This window comes from Drosophila takahashii, chromosome 3L (assembly GCF_030179915.1).
Source record: "Drosophila takahashii strain IR98-3 E-12201 chromosome 3L, DtakHiC1v2, whole genome shotgun sequence".
Lineage (NCBI taxonomy): Eukaryota > Metazoa > Arthropoda > Insecta > Diptera > Drosophilidae > Drosophila > Drosophila takahashii.
The window spans coordinates 10,271,797-10,289,164 of NC_091680.1; the positions used below are offsets into that span (position 1 = coordinate 10,271,797).

General features: G+C 38.6%; 2 protein-coding genes across 2 annotated transcripts in view; one reads left to right on the forward strand and one right to left on the reverse strand.

Moving 5' to 3' along the window:
* The window catches only part of LOC138911801 (alcohol dehydrogenase 1-like), a 176,248-nt gene extending 160,549 nt beyond the window's left edge, over positions 1–15,699 (reverse strand). Inside the window, exon 1 of the mRNA XM_070215745.1 lies at positions 15,695–15,699. The gene's annotated coding sequence lies outside the window, so the exon portion shown is untranslated. The remainder of the gene's footprint in view (positions 1–15,694) is intronic.
* On the forward strand, positions 7,496–8,670 carry LOC123003096 (uncharacterized). Its single transcript, XM_044394601.2, has one exon. The coding sequence runs from the start codon at positions 7,624–7,626 to the stop codon at positions 8,668–8,670; it is 1,047 nt and encodes a 348-aa protein (XP_044250536.1). The 5' UTR covers positions 7,496–7,623.
* Positions 15,700–17,368: the final 1,669 nt, after the last annotated feature.

Sequence of the window (17,368 nt, forward strand, 5' to 3'; positions counted from 1 at the left end):
GGTGTTCTATGCTAAAAATGGCCTATTAAAATCGAACCACAGTCACCGCAGCTAGAACAACAATTGCAATCATAAAGTGGCAACCGCACTCGCTTCTCAGCCCCGTTGTTGTTGTTGTGTGTGATTTTTGTGTACGCGCTTCGCTTCGCAAGTTGCAACCACAATTTAATTAAGCCAACAGCAACCGCCCAGGAAGGCGGTGGGGTGAGGCGAGATGGGGGCGTGGCTGATGGACGGCGGGCTGGTAGATTGGACAACATTAGCATTGGAAACATTGTTGTTGATGTCAGGGCAATGTGTTTACTTTCTAGCTGAATGCACTGCAAAAAAATATTAAAACCCATTTGATATTAGGTACTCCATTTTGACTCAGTGTTTAATATAATATTAAGGCGACTTTTTTGTCTGCACTTATATTTAAAAAAAATTGTATTATTTATGGGAACTCAGTTTGAAGCCAGAGGTTTAATCTAAGATAATAATATTAAAATTTTATATTTTCTATCTAAAATCTGAATACTGTTATTTTAAGTTCAGTATATATATTTTGATAAAACCTTCCACGAAAAAACAAATGATAAATAATGGGATTTTTAATTTTTAAGGCAAAAACCTCAATTTATTTTTTCTAGGTGTATGCCTTGTCCAGAAGTGACCAACTCCAGGCCAGGCTATCACTTTAATAGACACGTTCTCATGTGGCCAGCATTTCCTACCCCTGCCCACTGGCCTCACCCCTTTATGGAAAGCCACTCGGCGGCGCCTCCTCGAGTGACCGCAAACAGAAAATGTGGAAAATGACTTGTCGTTGCTTTCCTTTCCTTGTTGTTGTGGTTTGTTCGGGTTGGCAACAGTTTACATCCCCCCTTCTCACAATTTTTTCCACCTGTTACCATCTTTTTTCCGTACTTTTCCAGCTGGTTGTTGTAATAATTTGATTAAATTGAACGCTTTAAGTGATTTGCATTTTAAATTTCAATCAATATGACGTGACTTCCAGTCGAGGCTGCAACAGCGGGACAGGATGCAACTACCAAGAGAGAGAGAGGGAGAAGGGGGGTGGGATAAAGAAGGGGATAGAGGAAGTCTGCGTCTGGTCAACTGGCGCCAGGATAGCGCTCTAATGATGTTCAGCCATCAACGGGTTCTTCCCAGGTTCCTGCATCTCTCTTTCTGTCCCTATCTTTTCCTGGCTATCTCTTCTTTTCTAGCTCTCTATTAAGTTTTTTTCTGCTGAAACCATTAACTCTTTCAATAAAAAACAGCAAAAGTTGTGGCCAAAGTCAGGGTCAGTTTTAAACGAGTTAAAACTAAGTTGAAGCTAAGTTAAGATAAGTATCAATATAACTATTTTTTATAACTTCATTAAAGTTTTAGAAGGAATGGAAAGACAAAAGAATGTGAAATGGTTAAAGAAAATCAGTGCGATAATTAACAACTATATAAATTAAATAAATTTTATTACCTATTTTAAAATTGTAAATATATTTTTATGATCTTCTTTATGAATATTAAAAATAGTTCGGGTTCTAGATCGTTTAACTTCATACACTTTTTCTATACTTATTCCTTCTGTATAGAAAATCATCTTAACAATACCTAGCCAATCAATAGATTTTCAATGAAAGGACTTGCAATCACAATACGCCATTAAAAATCATATTATGGTTCCAAAACATTTCCACCCCCCTTACTAACATTACGTATACGCAATGATGCGCGACTGGAAAAAAACTCTATTCATGAGTTGAATAACAGTAATCCTGCAATAATAATTGCCAGAAAAATGCGATGAATATCCATGGGCTGAACAATAACAACACCATCCCATTACTGGCCATGCATCCAGTGATTCTTGGCAGTCGAAATATTCTGCTCCTTAAGTTTTAGTTTCGCTGATTGCATTTTCCACGTCAATTTTCATGTGGATGTTGTTGCTTCTGTGCTGTTGCAGAAAGTGCAGTTCTTTATTGTAATTATGTGTTATTGTTGTTAGGAGGCTGGTTCTGTTGAAGCACCGAAAAAAAATTTGATAAACATCAAGCGAAGGTGAAAAGGTAAAATAAGAAATTGTTTCTTCTGAAATAATACACATCAATACAAATATTTTGAAGGTATTATTATAAAATTTGATTAAATTTTGATTATAAAATACCTTTTATTTAAAATATTGAAATTGTATTGAGGATCTTTTAAATAAATAAGTGGTCTTGAATCAGTATTCGAACATTAAATCATTGCCAAAAAAGGCTAAATGTTTTTTATGTTAGTAATCAAATTTTTGTTCAGTGTGCATTCGTCGTCATCAGCAAGTTTGCTTAGTTTTCTCTCTTGGTTTACTTTTTTGTGTGGCCCGGCATTGTTCTTAGCCAGCCAACGTCGCCGTCTGGCAGTTTCCTGAGCCTGCATCTTGCAGTGGCAACTTCCTGATTTCCCCGACCACGCCCCCTTTCCCGGCACCGCCCGCTGTGCATTATATTTGCCGAAATGCAAAGTCTAAGGACTTTCGTCTGAGTGGATTTTTTGCCTGGCAGCTCCATCCACGGTTTCATCATCATCATCATCAGCAGGAGCGGCAGTTTCCTCGTCTTTTTGTTTTCTAATTCATGCAATTTTCACATTGCAAAATTTTCCTCATTTTTTTTTGGGCCAGGCGTTACTTGTGTGCGGTTCTGCAAGTGGAAGATTTTCAGCGGTTGCTGGCTCATTGTTCTTTTCGTGGGGAGTACGAGATAGAGAGCGAGGGAGTGGGAAGATCGGCTGAGGTTCAGGGCGAGTGAGTCAGATGGATCTGAAAATAGCCCAAAAATCCCCACACATAGACTCCCATTCGGCGACCCTATACTCGGCAATAGAGAATTATACTTTACTCCCCTATCTTTCCCATCTTTTGTGATATTTATGTTGTTGGCTTTTGTTTAACTAGAAGAATTTTCAGGTCCTAATGATCTCAAATCTCAAATGATATCAAAACTGTTAATTTTACATGTTCCCTATTATCTAGGTAAATATTTATTACATAAATTTACCCTAGATAAGTAAAGGTCTCGAAAATATTCCTAGGTTTTATTATAAATTCAGTAATGTATATAATAATGTAAAGTTTTGAAAGTAGCTAAAATTTTCATCAGGGGGTGAACCATTATGCAAAAATTAATTATTATAATTTAAATAAAAGAGCCTTTAACAATGGATCGAATCAGATCTTAGATTTATAATAGTAGTATGAGTAATAGATATAAATATTGAAATAAAAAGGAAGTTTAGAAACTTTGAGGGCATTTCTCATTCGTCATTTTAAAACCATCAAAGCTGGTATTTTTGTTTTCGCCCTGTTGGCTACCTCAGCTGCAGCTCCTCCTCCTCCACTTATTTGTGCAACAATTTCTGCAACATTCTTATTCTCTATTTGAATACAAATTATGCTGCTTGTGTCTGCGTTGTTCATCCTACTCTACCCCACTGTTAGAGGGTATTTTTGGAACGGGTTGTTGTTCTTGTCGCCGATTCTGCGTCTCTCCCGATGATAGCGAAATAATGAGCAGGGCCAGACAGTTGGACAGACGGGCAGACAGACGGAGACGGAGGCAGGGAGATAGTTCTCGATCCTCGAAGAGAAAAGCATTACAATGCACAGAAAAAAATATTTTTTTTATAGAAATATTTTTAAAATTTCTAAAAGTTAAATATTAAATATATATTGTTATTTTAAAATGAGAATAGAAACAACAGTTTTAGTTTTTGAATAAAAAAAAATTAATATTAAAATGTGCGAGTCTTAAAAATTACATTTTTTTTAGTGTGGCCCTTCAGGAATAAGAGATTGTAGAGTGGAGACTTTAAAGTGGAGAGGAAAATTGGGGAGAAGGGAGTGGCATCGCTTTTCACACTTGATTTTCCTGCGGCCGTTGTTGCAAAATCAGATGAAGAAAATGCTTTTCAATTTATTTTTAAGTACAAAAATAATTTTGCTATTTTCTAGATCGTTTTTTTTTTATTTGCCGTGCTCGCGAACAACAACAAAATGAGCGGTAAAAATAAAAGGCACGCCTGTCGCCGCGTCGGAGTCTCAGGCCGCCCAGCCCCCTTCTATATTCCCGGCCAATGCAGGGATATATATCGTCTATATAGACGCCGGGGCCTGAGTGTGCGAAATGTGTGAAATATTGGAGACAAACGGGCAGTTTTTATGTTAGCTGCGAAAAAAATCGCATTTAGTTCAGTGCGGCGCAGGTTGGCGGCTAGATCGGATCGGTGAAAGCTATATGGCCATATGTTAGCGGTGATTACGTGGATAAACGTGTTAATCTCAGCAGCAGTAAATTTAAAGTTCACATCAAGTGATTTAAATTTTTTTCACTTTTTTTGCAACATTAAAGGATGAAAAACCTAAAAATATTAATAAAACCAAGATAATAGTTGTAATCAAAATAACAAGCTACGGTGAGAGCAAGAAGGATAGAAAGTGCGTGAAAGGGAGAGAGCAAGCCCAAATACTTGGTTGTCATGTGTGAAATTCCTTGATTAGTGTGCTCGATACTCGTGACACGGAAAGTTCGAAAGTCGTGCGTGAAATAGTAAAATAGTGCCGTGATCGGGGAACTCGAGGGGCCGACACTTCTTCCTCTTCTGCGGTGGGGAAAACTTTTCCTGGGCCGGAATTCTTCGAATTTACGTTTGCTCAATGTCAAATCGAGCGTTCGACTTTCTGGTATGTACGAGTACGAATTTACCCGCTTATCTGGCAAATGCCAATGCTCGCTTTTCGGTGTTTTTATCGATAACAGCCGGCTTCTGTCGATTACTCGCGAATTCTTGGGTTTTCCCCCATTTCCCACGCTCCCCGCTCTGCTCGATATGTTGGAAATTGAAAATAAAAGTCTTCGATTTTGTTTTTGCCGGCACCGAAATAAATACAAGAATGTAGCGTTTTGTTTAAAAATAAACTGGAATGTGTTTGAATTAGATGAAAATGCTTATGCTCACAAGTATTTTGTTGTTGTTTCAACGTATTGATATGGTTGTTTTTATTGCTATTATTGTTTTATGGTTTTTGGTATAGTAATTCGCTATTTTCAAAGATGTTTTACACAGAATTTTACTTTGTTGGGGGTCACATATTTGGAATTCTATAAATTTTTTTTAATATTTCCATGCGCAACAGTTAAATTTTATTATTTAGGTTACTTTATTACTTTAACTCGTTTTTATTAGGGTAAATTAACATTTTAAAATATTTCGCATTGAGAAAGCGAAAAAAACATTTATTTTTATGAAGGAGACACTTTATTTTAACTGCCACATACCTTCGATCTGAGTTTACTTTGTATGGTAATTTCTTTTCATAAAGCCCCACACATATGCATACCTTTCATTCCCATCGCATTAAGTCCAGCTGGTGCCACAAAAAAGGCCCAAACAAATGCTGTCTCAAAATGATCTTGACTCACGCGAACCTTTGTTTGGGGTCTGCAGAACGGACGGCAGAACACACTTGTCAGCACTTTATGGCCACATTTCTGCGTTGCTTTTTGTTTTGCATTTTGCATTTCGGATTTGGTCTTCTCTTTTTTTTTTTTGCTGTTTTTTATTAATTATGACTCCGAGTCGGAGATCGTGTTTTTATGGCAAACATAAATTTCGACTTAAGGTCTGAGCCAAAACGAAGTGAGGGAAGGAAAATGAAGAGGCAATCAAATAAATTGCTCCGGCTCAAGAAGGCTCCAAAAAGGGGAAACAGTAGCTGCCGTCGAGTGTCCCCCCTTCCGCCGTGTCTGCCTGTCTGGGCAACGAAAACAGATCAAACACAAACACAACACCACAGCAAAGGTTGCTAATGATTATGATCATGATCGTGTTCACGAGGAGGATATAGCAGGATGATGACGATCTCCTCCGACACTTGAAAGGAATTTCAATAAAGCGAATAAAAATGAGAGAGCAACGGACAAACAACAGATTCAGACGAAGAGGGAGACGGAGGCGGAGATGATGGGGATGAAGTTGATGTTGATGAGGACGATTCGTCTCCACAATGCGATCCATCTTAATGCGTTTGTTGTTTTGTGGCATCAATCTGTATCTGTCTCTGGCACATTGGGGTGCAACATTGTTGTTGTTATAAAGAGGGGAAAAGTATCGTAAAGGGATTCGAGCTGTTAAGCTTCTCATAATAAAAAACCAACAATATCAATAATATTTTAACTAAATCCGATATATCTATTATTCCTTTATCTTATAATTATATTTATACTATTTTAGCAATACAAAACTACACAAAAAAGACAGCCCACTTTGTAATATTAATGTTGTTAATGTTTTTAGTTTAGAGCTCATTTTTCTTGACTTGTTTCTAATTTTTGTTTTTTTTTATTAAGTTGGGCTAAAAGCATAACGAAGAAGTTGCCGTCTCCATTCTTCCCTTCTTTGTGTTCTCGTTGATCTGCTTTAAATATAGAAGTCCACGATGATGATGATGATAATAAAAACGAAGTCGCAAAGAAGTGCAACATAAATTTCTGCAAAATATTACGCATACGCATCGTGGAACAACAACAACAATGCCCGAGCATTACATACATATATTATTGTTGTTCGTGTTGCAGTTCTTGGGGTTATTTATGCCCACAGGGCGATGCTCAGACACTGTCTCCTCCTTTCGCGCCCCCCTTTCTTCGTTTCTCTCCCGCCCATGAGTCACTATGTATTTTCGTCGGGGGTTCGGGAGGAATCATTGTGGGACGGTGGATACTTTGCCACAGACTTCGGGACAGACTCGCACAAAACAAAAGCAAATGCAGCTAGTAAACGCGACAACAAGAAATGAAAATAACAAAACACAAGAGCCAAGTGGGCGACCACACAGCATAAAAGCACTGCAAGAAATTATAGCGATCTAGACTTAATGGTAATTGGCTAAAATATGTAATGTTTCCAGACAAACCCTTATAAATAATATATAAATCGTTATTACGATTACTTTAATTTAAATTAAACTTTTTCTTGACACATTTCTAAAATATATAACAGATTTGTAAATTTGTGTATTTATTTTTTGTAAAATCGAAGACAAACTAAACATTTATGGTAGCGCTTCTGATCAATTATACTTAAATGGGTCCTAATTCCAAATATTTGTTTAAAAATTAAAAGTGGTAAAAATAATAATGAGGATCATAATTATTTTATGATAAATGTCAAAACTTGGGATTTTTTGAAAGGTTTACGAATGCTTCATAATATTTCTATGTAAAGTTACTTAAAATTAAATTTAATTCAATATTTTATATAAATAAAATATAAATATATTTCATATTTAAATAAAATACTCTAAATAATTCTTAAAAAACCCAATTTTTCTCATTTTTGCAGCTATAATCACCGCATATTGATCGTGTGTTTTAACCGCAATTGACCATGCGATTGGGGGATTTTCCGGACGAAAGCACGCCGTAAACAATCCGATCGCCGGCGGCGGACGACGCTGTGGCCCCCACGCATGCAGCCAGTGGCGCCGCGGGGGCCCGCTGCACCTTGTGGTGGTGCACAGTGGTTCTGGTTGCGATCAGCCTGACGACGCTCCTCCGGCCGGCCTCAGTTTCAGCCTCAGCCCTCGCGGTGCCAATGCCGGGATCGGCGAGTCCCCCTCCTCGTCCTCACATCTTGCAGCAGGATCACCAGGGATCGACAGCAGGAATCTCAACATACCCATGGGCGTTGGTCATTGAGAAATTAAATCGAGCAAACGGAGAGCAGCTGGGAAGGAGCGGTGCCAAGTGTGTGAAATGCCAGACAAGCGATTCGATAAGCATAATCAATTCAATATCGAATGCAACTGGAAGCGGCGGCGAAAGTGAGAGTGCTAATCCGAGTGCAAGTGCGCAGGTGCAGAGTGCTGTATATAGTGGTAGTGCAATTTTGTGCAGTGTAAATAGTGAAAATAATACGCGTAAGTTAAATTTAATTCTGAGCAAGCAGCAGCGAGGGGAGCATTTCGCTGTTGGCACAAATTTGCAAAATAAATTACCAACATCGAGTGCGGATTGCCACTTAAGTCCAAGTGCCGAGACAAATACTCGTACAACCGCAAGCCCATCACCGCCGCGATCCCCGTCCTGTCCGCCGTGTCCGTACCGTCCGTATAGTCATCTTCGTCGTCATCGTCATCGTCATAGCCAGCATCATCATTATCGTCATCGTGGTTGTCGTTGTCGTTGCCGTTGTCGTTGTCGCGACGCGCCGCAGTCTGCATCCGCATCGCCCGCGTCTATGCTCTTGCCATATCAAATTAATCAACGTGCTACATTGTTGCAGCAATCTGCAGCAGCAGCAGCAACAACACAAGCAACAGCAGCAACATCAACTACATTGCCACATGTGCCCGGGGCAACAACAACATCTCTGCGTGCCGTGCCTCGTATTTTTAAACGCAAACGTGATACGGTCCAAACAGCGACCACCGCATCACCTTTGACCCCGCAGCCACAGCCAACAGTCGCTGCAGCAACATCAGCAACATCCAACACAACAACCACGCGAAGATCGCGACTCCAGTTCATACTTTACACGGAAGTTTATGAAGTAGAGGGGCATTCGATTTCCCCCGGCGATTCGCATTCAAAATCGAACGTGGGCAGCAGCGATTCTCTCTGGCAGAAATACGGTGAGTAGGTAATATTTATAAAGATTAAATACAGAAAAGAATATCTATTTATTTATAAAGGGAACCAAAAGAGCAAAAGGGAAGCAAAAGCAAATATAAAATAAAACATTTCATTTAAGTTTCTTCTTAATTTAATTTAACTTAATCTTGATTTAATTTAATTTAATAATTTATAGAAAACGTAAATATGATTCGATTAAACCTTCAATAAGGTGATCAAAAAGTTTACAGAGGTTGTTATTGAAATTTATTTTATTTACGATCTTATATACATAAAATTGACTTCTTATAAATAAACATAATATTATGTTCATTAAAGTTCCCAAGGTATTACCATTTACTATTTTTCAAAACCAAGTAAAGTACTTTATATTCTAAAAGAAACTCTCCCGATTCTATAACATTAAAACGTGATCCGTAGTTCATTCACCTGTCAAAAACAACAGCCAAACGCAACAAATGCTCAAAAATAAACGAAGCATACCAATGCCAAAAAAACATACTCCACTTGCATGTCACAATTGTTAAAAAAAACGTCGGAGAAAGAATAAACAAAGGGCTGGAAATAAACAGCAAATCGCAGCAACAATTGCCCTGAAATGTTCCAGTACCAGACATCATATCTGAACATTTTTATGCCTTATGCGATATGGCATTTGTCGTCAGCGAGAAGGAGGAAAAAATTGGTAGGAGAAAGGGGAATATATGGATATGATGTGGGATTTTTAACACAGCTGGCTGGTTAACATAATTTTCGTGGGCATCTCATTTTTTTGTTGTTGTTATTCTTCGGAAAATAAAGCGAACAACGACGGTAAAAACGACAGACTGTCGGAGGGAGGGGGACAGAGAGTGAAAGAGAGATAAGAGTTGGGGATTATGGAGGAGCAGAAAGAAGAGTGCATCAGCTGGCGAAATTGATGGGCGCAACTACTATCCAGTAATTAATATACCTACTATTTGAAGATTTTATTAAAAACGAATATTTATTCACTTTTTTAAACTTTTTTAAAAAGGTATGAGAATTGGGCAAACACGCGTTTCTAGCTAAAGGAAATGCTTTTTAAGATGTAAGATTATAATAACAATTTTTTAATTATATTTATAAATGTTAAGGAATCCATGATCTGGCTAACATTACTTACAGAAAACGTTTAATTACCCATATACCCCTCGATTCTATTCGTATCGCTCATAAAACAAAAAGACAAAAAGTGGGCAGAAAAAAGAAGGCGACAGAAATCAACTTTTTCCAACGAATAAATTTCGAGTTTTCGATAGTCTCGGTCTGCCACAGACAGTGGTCGTGGTCGTCGTTGTCGTTGTTGTTATTATTGTCGTTGTACTCGTCCAGACGGCAAGATCTGGCCATTTGGGGGGAGGCAGGGGAAGGGGGCGTGGCAAGGAGGGGGGACGAAGAGGGGCGAGCGGTTTGGCGAGGGAACTGTGGCCATTCGTGGGCTCCAACAGCGTCAGACTGTCTGGTATGCCACTTTGCCAGTGCAGCCAGCTCTCTCTCTTCCCTCTCCCTCTCTCACACCTTCCGTCTCACTCCCTCCCCCCCTCGACGTCTCTCCGTCTCTGTCTGTTTTGCGGTTGCTGCCTTTGCCACATGTGGCTTTGTCGAAAGATAGTTGTAGTTAAGCACTGAAAAACATTTTGTGTATATATAAAAAGCCCACATTTATTAATTACCTAGTAATTAAGTAATACATTTTTACAAAACTTTTTTTTTTCAAATTAAAAAAAAAATTGCTTTGTACTTTGAAGGAACATTGCCTACTTTTTGGGGCAATTTTGGATTAAAGTTTTAACTGAAATCCGATAAAATTAAAATTTAGTAGGCTTAATAGCAACAATCTATTATTTTTATTTCAAATATCTATATTTCAGCCGTTTTTAAAATAAATAAAAAAACTCCATGTAAAGGAAATTAATTAAAAAATAAAATTAATTAGAAAACTATTTATCTTGGTTAAAGTCCCAAAATCTGTAAAAATATAACTCTAAAAAAATGGCGTGTTACAAAATAAAAATAAACCTTAAAAATCCTCTATCGTTTTCTAAAAATAGACAATGTAAGGACTTTTTTGTTAGTGTAGCTATAGTTTCGGTGTCAGCTGTCTGCCGTCTACCGCTTGCGCCTCTGTGTAGGCGTCACCATCATCATCATCATCATTCGTAATCATCATCAGTTTCATCATGGCGCTTGGATTGGCCAATGCATAAAATTATACAGAGACATGACATGGTTTTGAATAATTAAACACAACGACGACAACGACATCAAGTCGGACTAAATAGCTGCCAGCAGCGGATACCCGAATACGAGTACGAACACTCGTATTGCTGACCAAAAACCAGATGAAGGGGGAAAGCCCCCAGACAGACAGGAATGCAATGTCCTGAACTAACCGCCAAATCACTGGCCGGGAATCTCTCCATTTCCACGTTCCAGTCTCGACTCTCGAGTTAAACTAATTAAGCTGGTTAATTCACTAAAACGAATTACAGTTGCCTGGGCAAAGTAGGTTGTCATAAAAGGAGGGAATGCCTGGCTCTCTGCGGTTGGGAGATTTTAATAAAGAAATCATGGAAAAGTATGTCATTATGAATTCAGTCTGTAGTTTTTAGGTGAGGATGACGTTTCTGACACCATAACGTATATATATTCTTTATCAGCACTACTAGAAAATTCGTTTCTAACCTATTTGGTGAGTTCTCAATTGAATTGGAAATACTTATTTTACAGATTCACTATTTTTCATCATATTTCGGAATTCATTTATAAAAAATCGATGTTACCCTAAAAAACTTTCCAACAATATTTTTTATTCCCGAAAGTGATGTTGATTGTTTATTTATGTTTTCAGCTGGACAAAACAAACGACCCTTTATTTTAGTCATTTTTAGTTGGGTATATTATCAAAAAAAAACTCGGAAAAATTCCTGTCATTGCAATAAATATTTATAATTTATTTAAATGAAAATTAGAAATAGTGTAATACTTTTTCTTTAAACTGAGCCCGAGTCATGTGACATATTTTAGAAAAACTAATGAAACTAAACAAAGAGAACTGTCAAGCTGACAAGAAACAAAAGAGTCAAGAATAAAGGAGGAAAAGATGGCACAAACGACAACGTTGACAGACAATATTGACAGCCGAGAATTGTTCGCGCAGTTTGGCAATGTTTGCCCAATATCTTGGATGTGGATGTGGATGTGAATGTGGAGAACCATTGTTGCTGCAATGTTGCAGCTATGCAATTGAGGTTGCTGGTGGCTGGTTGCAAGTCGCTGCTGCTTTGCTGCTGTCGGCTCGTTTCAGTTGTTTGAGCTGTCAAAGAGGTCTGCCCGTCTGTTGTCTGCCGGCGTTTCCTGTTGTTTCCTTTTTGCCGTCTGCAGTCTGCAGTCTAGACACAAGTCAAAGTCGAAGTCGTCGGCTGAAGACCCGAGCGAAACACAAAAAAGCGGCTGAAAACAAGGCGAACCCCAAAGCTCAGGTGCATTCCCACAAAAAGGCATCAGCGACCTGGAAAGCCTCCGCGTGTGAGAAACACAGACCCAGAACAGAAACGAGAATGAGAACGGCAACCAGAACCAGATCCGAAGTCAAAGTCGAAGCTATAGCCAAAGCTATAGCCATAGGTGAGAGCAGACCCAGAACCCAGACCCCAGACCAAAACCCAAACCCAAACCCAAAGAGCAGACATCGCAATCGACGTTTCACATCAACTACAACGGCGATGTTGTCTGTTTGTCGTCTGGAAAGTTATGGGACAAAGTTGTCGTTGTCGCTGGCTGTTGCAATGCTCTGCCAAAGGGTATATTGATTAAATAAATTAAGATCAATCGGAAAAAATTGAGAAATCAGTGTATTACATGCTATAAAAGGATTTATATATTCATACTATATTTTTACCATTGTGCTTTAACATAGTTGTGATGGTAGCATATAACTTATTTATCAAATAGGTTCTGTATATTTAGTAAATATTATTATTATACTTAAATAGTATTTACATTTCTTAAAAGTTTAAAAATATATTTGTAAATTCTGTTAAATTTAATGAAAGTAATAAACCAAATATGAGAATATTAAAATTAATTAGCAAATATTAAAGTAGATTTAAATAGCTTCTTTGGCTTCTAGCATATTAGATTTTCTATGGGTATTATGTGTGGGTATTTCATCAGTCGACTTATTATAAACTAAGCTTTAGTAACTCTGGCTTTTCTTGGTCGCTATCTGTCGCTCAGTCGCGCTGTCTGGTGTCTCTCCGCGCTGACAGCCGTAGATCAGAGTGCAGTTGATTTATGGCGGCGTTGAGTGGCTTTATGCTCACCTCAAATATGACACAAGGCGGACATAAGACAAAAAAGACCCCTACATACATATGTGCATCTATGTGCGAGCGAGTATGTCCGCGTGTCCGTCAAACGGAAGTTGTCCTTTTTGCACCCTTTCGCCGCCGAAAGAAACCTTCCCCTTTTGTAATCGCCGGCACTTTTCCGTCTGTCCATTCACGCAACAAGCAAATTGTGGCAATTATCATGGATGTTCACTGGGAAAAAAAGGGTTTCGTTATTTAATTATTGCATTTTTGAGGTATAAAAATTGATTTTACAATAATATAATTTTTGAGGAATTTTAATCTTTCATTTAATTCCACATCGTTCTTTTTTTTGGAACCCCTTCAAAAAGCTTAACGCGGAATAATAAGAATTGTCTAATTTCGTGACTTTGTTAAATATATATATTTTATTTTAATAAATATTAAAATGATTTTAAAGAAAAAGTAAGCTTTTTCTTAATTTACCTTAAAAGATATTTTCAATTTTGTTCGGGTAATATCTGATTTTATTTCAGTGCTTTCTCCGTGGGTACTTTTGCATTTGCCATGCTCCATATCCATGGAATAGAGACCGATGTCCACTGCATGTCTGCCCAACGATGCGTGACGACATGTCGCCCCATCCCCGCACCTCTCAACCCTTTCACGCCCACCCTCCTTTGTCCATCTGTCAATGCATGTTCCGTTTGGCAAACTTCCCCTAGACACCTCCACCCATGTCTACCCGTGTCCACCGATCACCCCCCTCTGCCCCGGCGACCAGTGCGCTTTTGTATTGCAATAAATGTAATTATGGTCTCGAATTGTATTCAAAAATACCCACTCTTCACTTTGGAGTCGGGCAAATCGTCCAAATCGTTGGGGTTCCCATTAGGTGGTGCCTTGTGGCTCGACCACCTGCAATTTGTGTTTAGCTCTCGGGCATTGATTTTGCCGGCAATCAGCAAAATAAATTGGTTATCAAAGTGAGGCGACCGTAAGTGGATGGTGTGTGAACTAAGCAGTTAGAGGGAACATTTGTGGATGGGGCTACAGAAAACGGGTAATAATTGCGGGTGGAAAGGTAAAAGAGACACGCTGAATAATAAATCAGATTTCAAACAACTGATTGTTAAATAATTTATGAGAAGGTGAGAGGTAAGTTCTGTAGTACGTTTAATATAATTTGTATTTGTAGAAGTTGAAAAAATAATATATCTTAATTTTTCTAGCAGATTTGTTAATGATAAATCTAGAATTTTTACTATAAAACAAGTCTATTATAATTCTATCTTGAAATCTATTGAAATCTAAAATTGTCAAGCATGTTGATCCTAATGAGAAACGAAGGACCTATAAGGCAGAAATTAAGTTTCGTTACAAAATGCCTTATTCCTCTGGCACATAAACTAATCCCCGGCATTCTCAGGGGACTTAAAGAGACTTAATAAAAGTCCTAGCAGACTCCTAGACTGCATTTACCCCCACAAAGCCCCTTGGGGTTAATATTCCCTATTCCCAGTGAGCAATTGGATATCAAAGGCAATTTGCCACATTCTGGGGATTTGGTGTTAAATATTCAATTCCGTCTGCAGCGGACGTCTGCGTTTGCATCGCGTTTCCGTCTTAGTTTCATTTCGTTTCCCATTGCAAAGGCATCATGATGATGATGATGATGATACTGGTGAGGTTGGAGCCTGGAGACCTGAGAACCTACAGGAGGAGCGAAAGGACTGCCAAGTGGTCGAGTCTGTGGCCATTCTCTAACAAACAAACAACAAAACGAGCACAAAGAATAAACTTTTGAATGGGTGAACGGAATAGGAGTGATTTGAGGAGAGCTGGAAAAATGCACAAGCACTCCAAAAAATAAATGCTATTTTTGGTTGGTGTTTTAAAGGTCTTTCTCATTTTCCTTGCATATATAAAATTGCAATAAACTAAATTCTTAAATTAAATATAATGCGAGATAGATATAACCATTTCTTGTTGTGTAAAATAGGCCATAAAATTACAACTAAAGGATGTGTACTGGTAAAATATATTAATAATTTAACAAGATATAATTGTAAATTCCTTTTTTGTTTCAGAAGTTTCAGAAATGTATTAAAATTATAATCATTTTTTTTTTGTAGACTTAAATTATTTCTTGGTTTTTTCTAAGCTGAATTCCAATAATTTCTAAGCATTTAATGATTTTTGAAAAATATATTTTTCTGAGTGTAAAACTCTGAAACTGAAACTGGTGTAATGTGAAGCAGATGAAACGGACAACGGACAACGAACGAACGAGACGAACGATTTCAGTCAGTGGGACTGAATGGACATTTGGAGGCGTCGAACGGTGGAGAAAGAGTTTTGGTATGTGGATGTGGATGAGGAGGTGGGATGGCGGAAGGGGGAGGTGCGGAGCAAAAGCAGCAGCAGTCTGAGCAGCAGAAATTGCAACCGATAATAATTATTTTTATGGAGTCTAGTCTGTGTCTAGACGATTTTTTTTTCTGCCTTTGCTGCTGCTACAACTACTGCTACTACTGCTTACTTCACTTGCTGTCGACCTGGCTAGTATCTGCCCTCTCGCTCCCGTTGCCCCGTCTCTTTCTACTGCCGCCTAGCTATCTCCCTCCTTTTACGGCCTCTCTTCGCTTGACTCCCCTTACTAAATGCTCTGCTAAAGCTACTGTGTCATTGTTTTCGCTTTGATTCCGATTTTAACTGGTAAACTGGCATTTAACTGTTTTTCTGTTGCTGTTTGACAAACAAGGCAGACGGACTAAAGGGGCGGAAGGGGTTGTTTTCCAAGGAGCCCGAGTGAGACGACAAAACGGCGACGACTGCAATGAGATAGTGAACGTGAGCGAGGCATGACAGACTCCAGCTAAATGCCACAACCGAAATGGACACAAAAGACAGTCAGTCAGGCGAGGGGGGATAGTTGGTAGAAGGTAGATTCGGTAAATGGGGCTTGGTAAGGGGGGCTTCACAGGGAAGCAAATCAGGCAGTGAGCCAAACATGCGGAAAAGTCAGGACAGCGAAGCCAAAAGCAGGTTCTCTACCGTGATTCAAGCCGAAGTAATCCAGTATTATAATAATTTTTAAGAAATGAATTACTGATCAAAATAAAAGCGTAGTTTTTCAAATTTTAAAAAGCATTGAGAAAAAGGAATTTTTTGAGGTTAAAAAGACATAAATTCAGTTAAAATGGCGTTTCTAAAACAGGGATGTCAAATAGCTACATAAATTGTTTATACTAAAAATATTGTCTTAAACTTGATATTTTGTTAAATCTAAAAAAAGGGCTAGAATAAATAAAGGAAGTCAATGGAATGAGAAACTAAGAAAGTAAGAATTTAATAATAATATTAAATTATAAAACTCATATTGAAATTTTGAAAAATCTTTTAAATTCCAAAAAATAGTTAGAACAAATACGTACACACAAAAAAAAACATGTCACCGTAAAATCGATATGGCCATGTAAATCTTAGGTCATGGAAAACCCAGATCGTTTTTATATGACCTTTTCGACCAGATCAAATTTACCAGGCCTCATATCAAATTAAAATTTATCTTAAATAAGGTAAAATTGACCTACGTTTTATATGGATATTTTGTTGGGTGTACGAACTTCAATATGATTTTTCTATATTTGTGGATTATTTTTATGAAGGATCTTTGGTACATATTTCTAGCGACCACTATACCAGTTCCACTGTGCAACCCCTTCTGCTGACGGCGCTCCATCAACTGCATTTAGCTGTTCGCTTCGTTGGGCATGAGAAAAATGTCACCTCCACAGCCTCGGGTCCAAGGCACAAAGCCTGGGGAAAAGGGAATCGGGGTTTGGGGTTTTGGGACCGAGACAGGGACAATTGTCTGGTGCTGTCCGCTCGTCATTCCGGCATTCTGATGCCTTTTTTGGCCGGAGAGGAGAATATGTCTAGGCGAATATGTCTGTCGACACCTTTCGGTCGGGGCTTTTGTTGTTGCAGCTGCTGCCCCGAGATATTATGTTATTATGGCAATTATAGTTACACGACTTTGGCGGCATCTATGGCATTTTTGGCCCGACGACAGCTTGGCATGTCTGCAGTGCATACATACTCGTATATAAGTATGTATGCCCCGACTTCTATCCCAGATTCCCGCAGATAAGAGAAAGGCAGGCAGACTGCCTTGCAATTACAAACATTTTAATGCAATTAACACACACCTGAGACGGGCAGCCAAACGGGGAGGAGGAGGAGGAGGAGGCGGCGGAGGAGGAGGGCCATCTCATTTGCCTGGCTCTTTTGCAATCCGAAACTTCTCAGGCCGAAAAAAAATCAACAACTGCAACGAAATAAGCAACTTCAAAAGCCGAAAGGCGA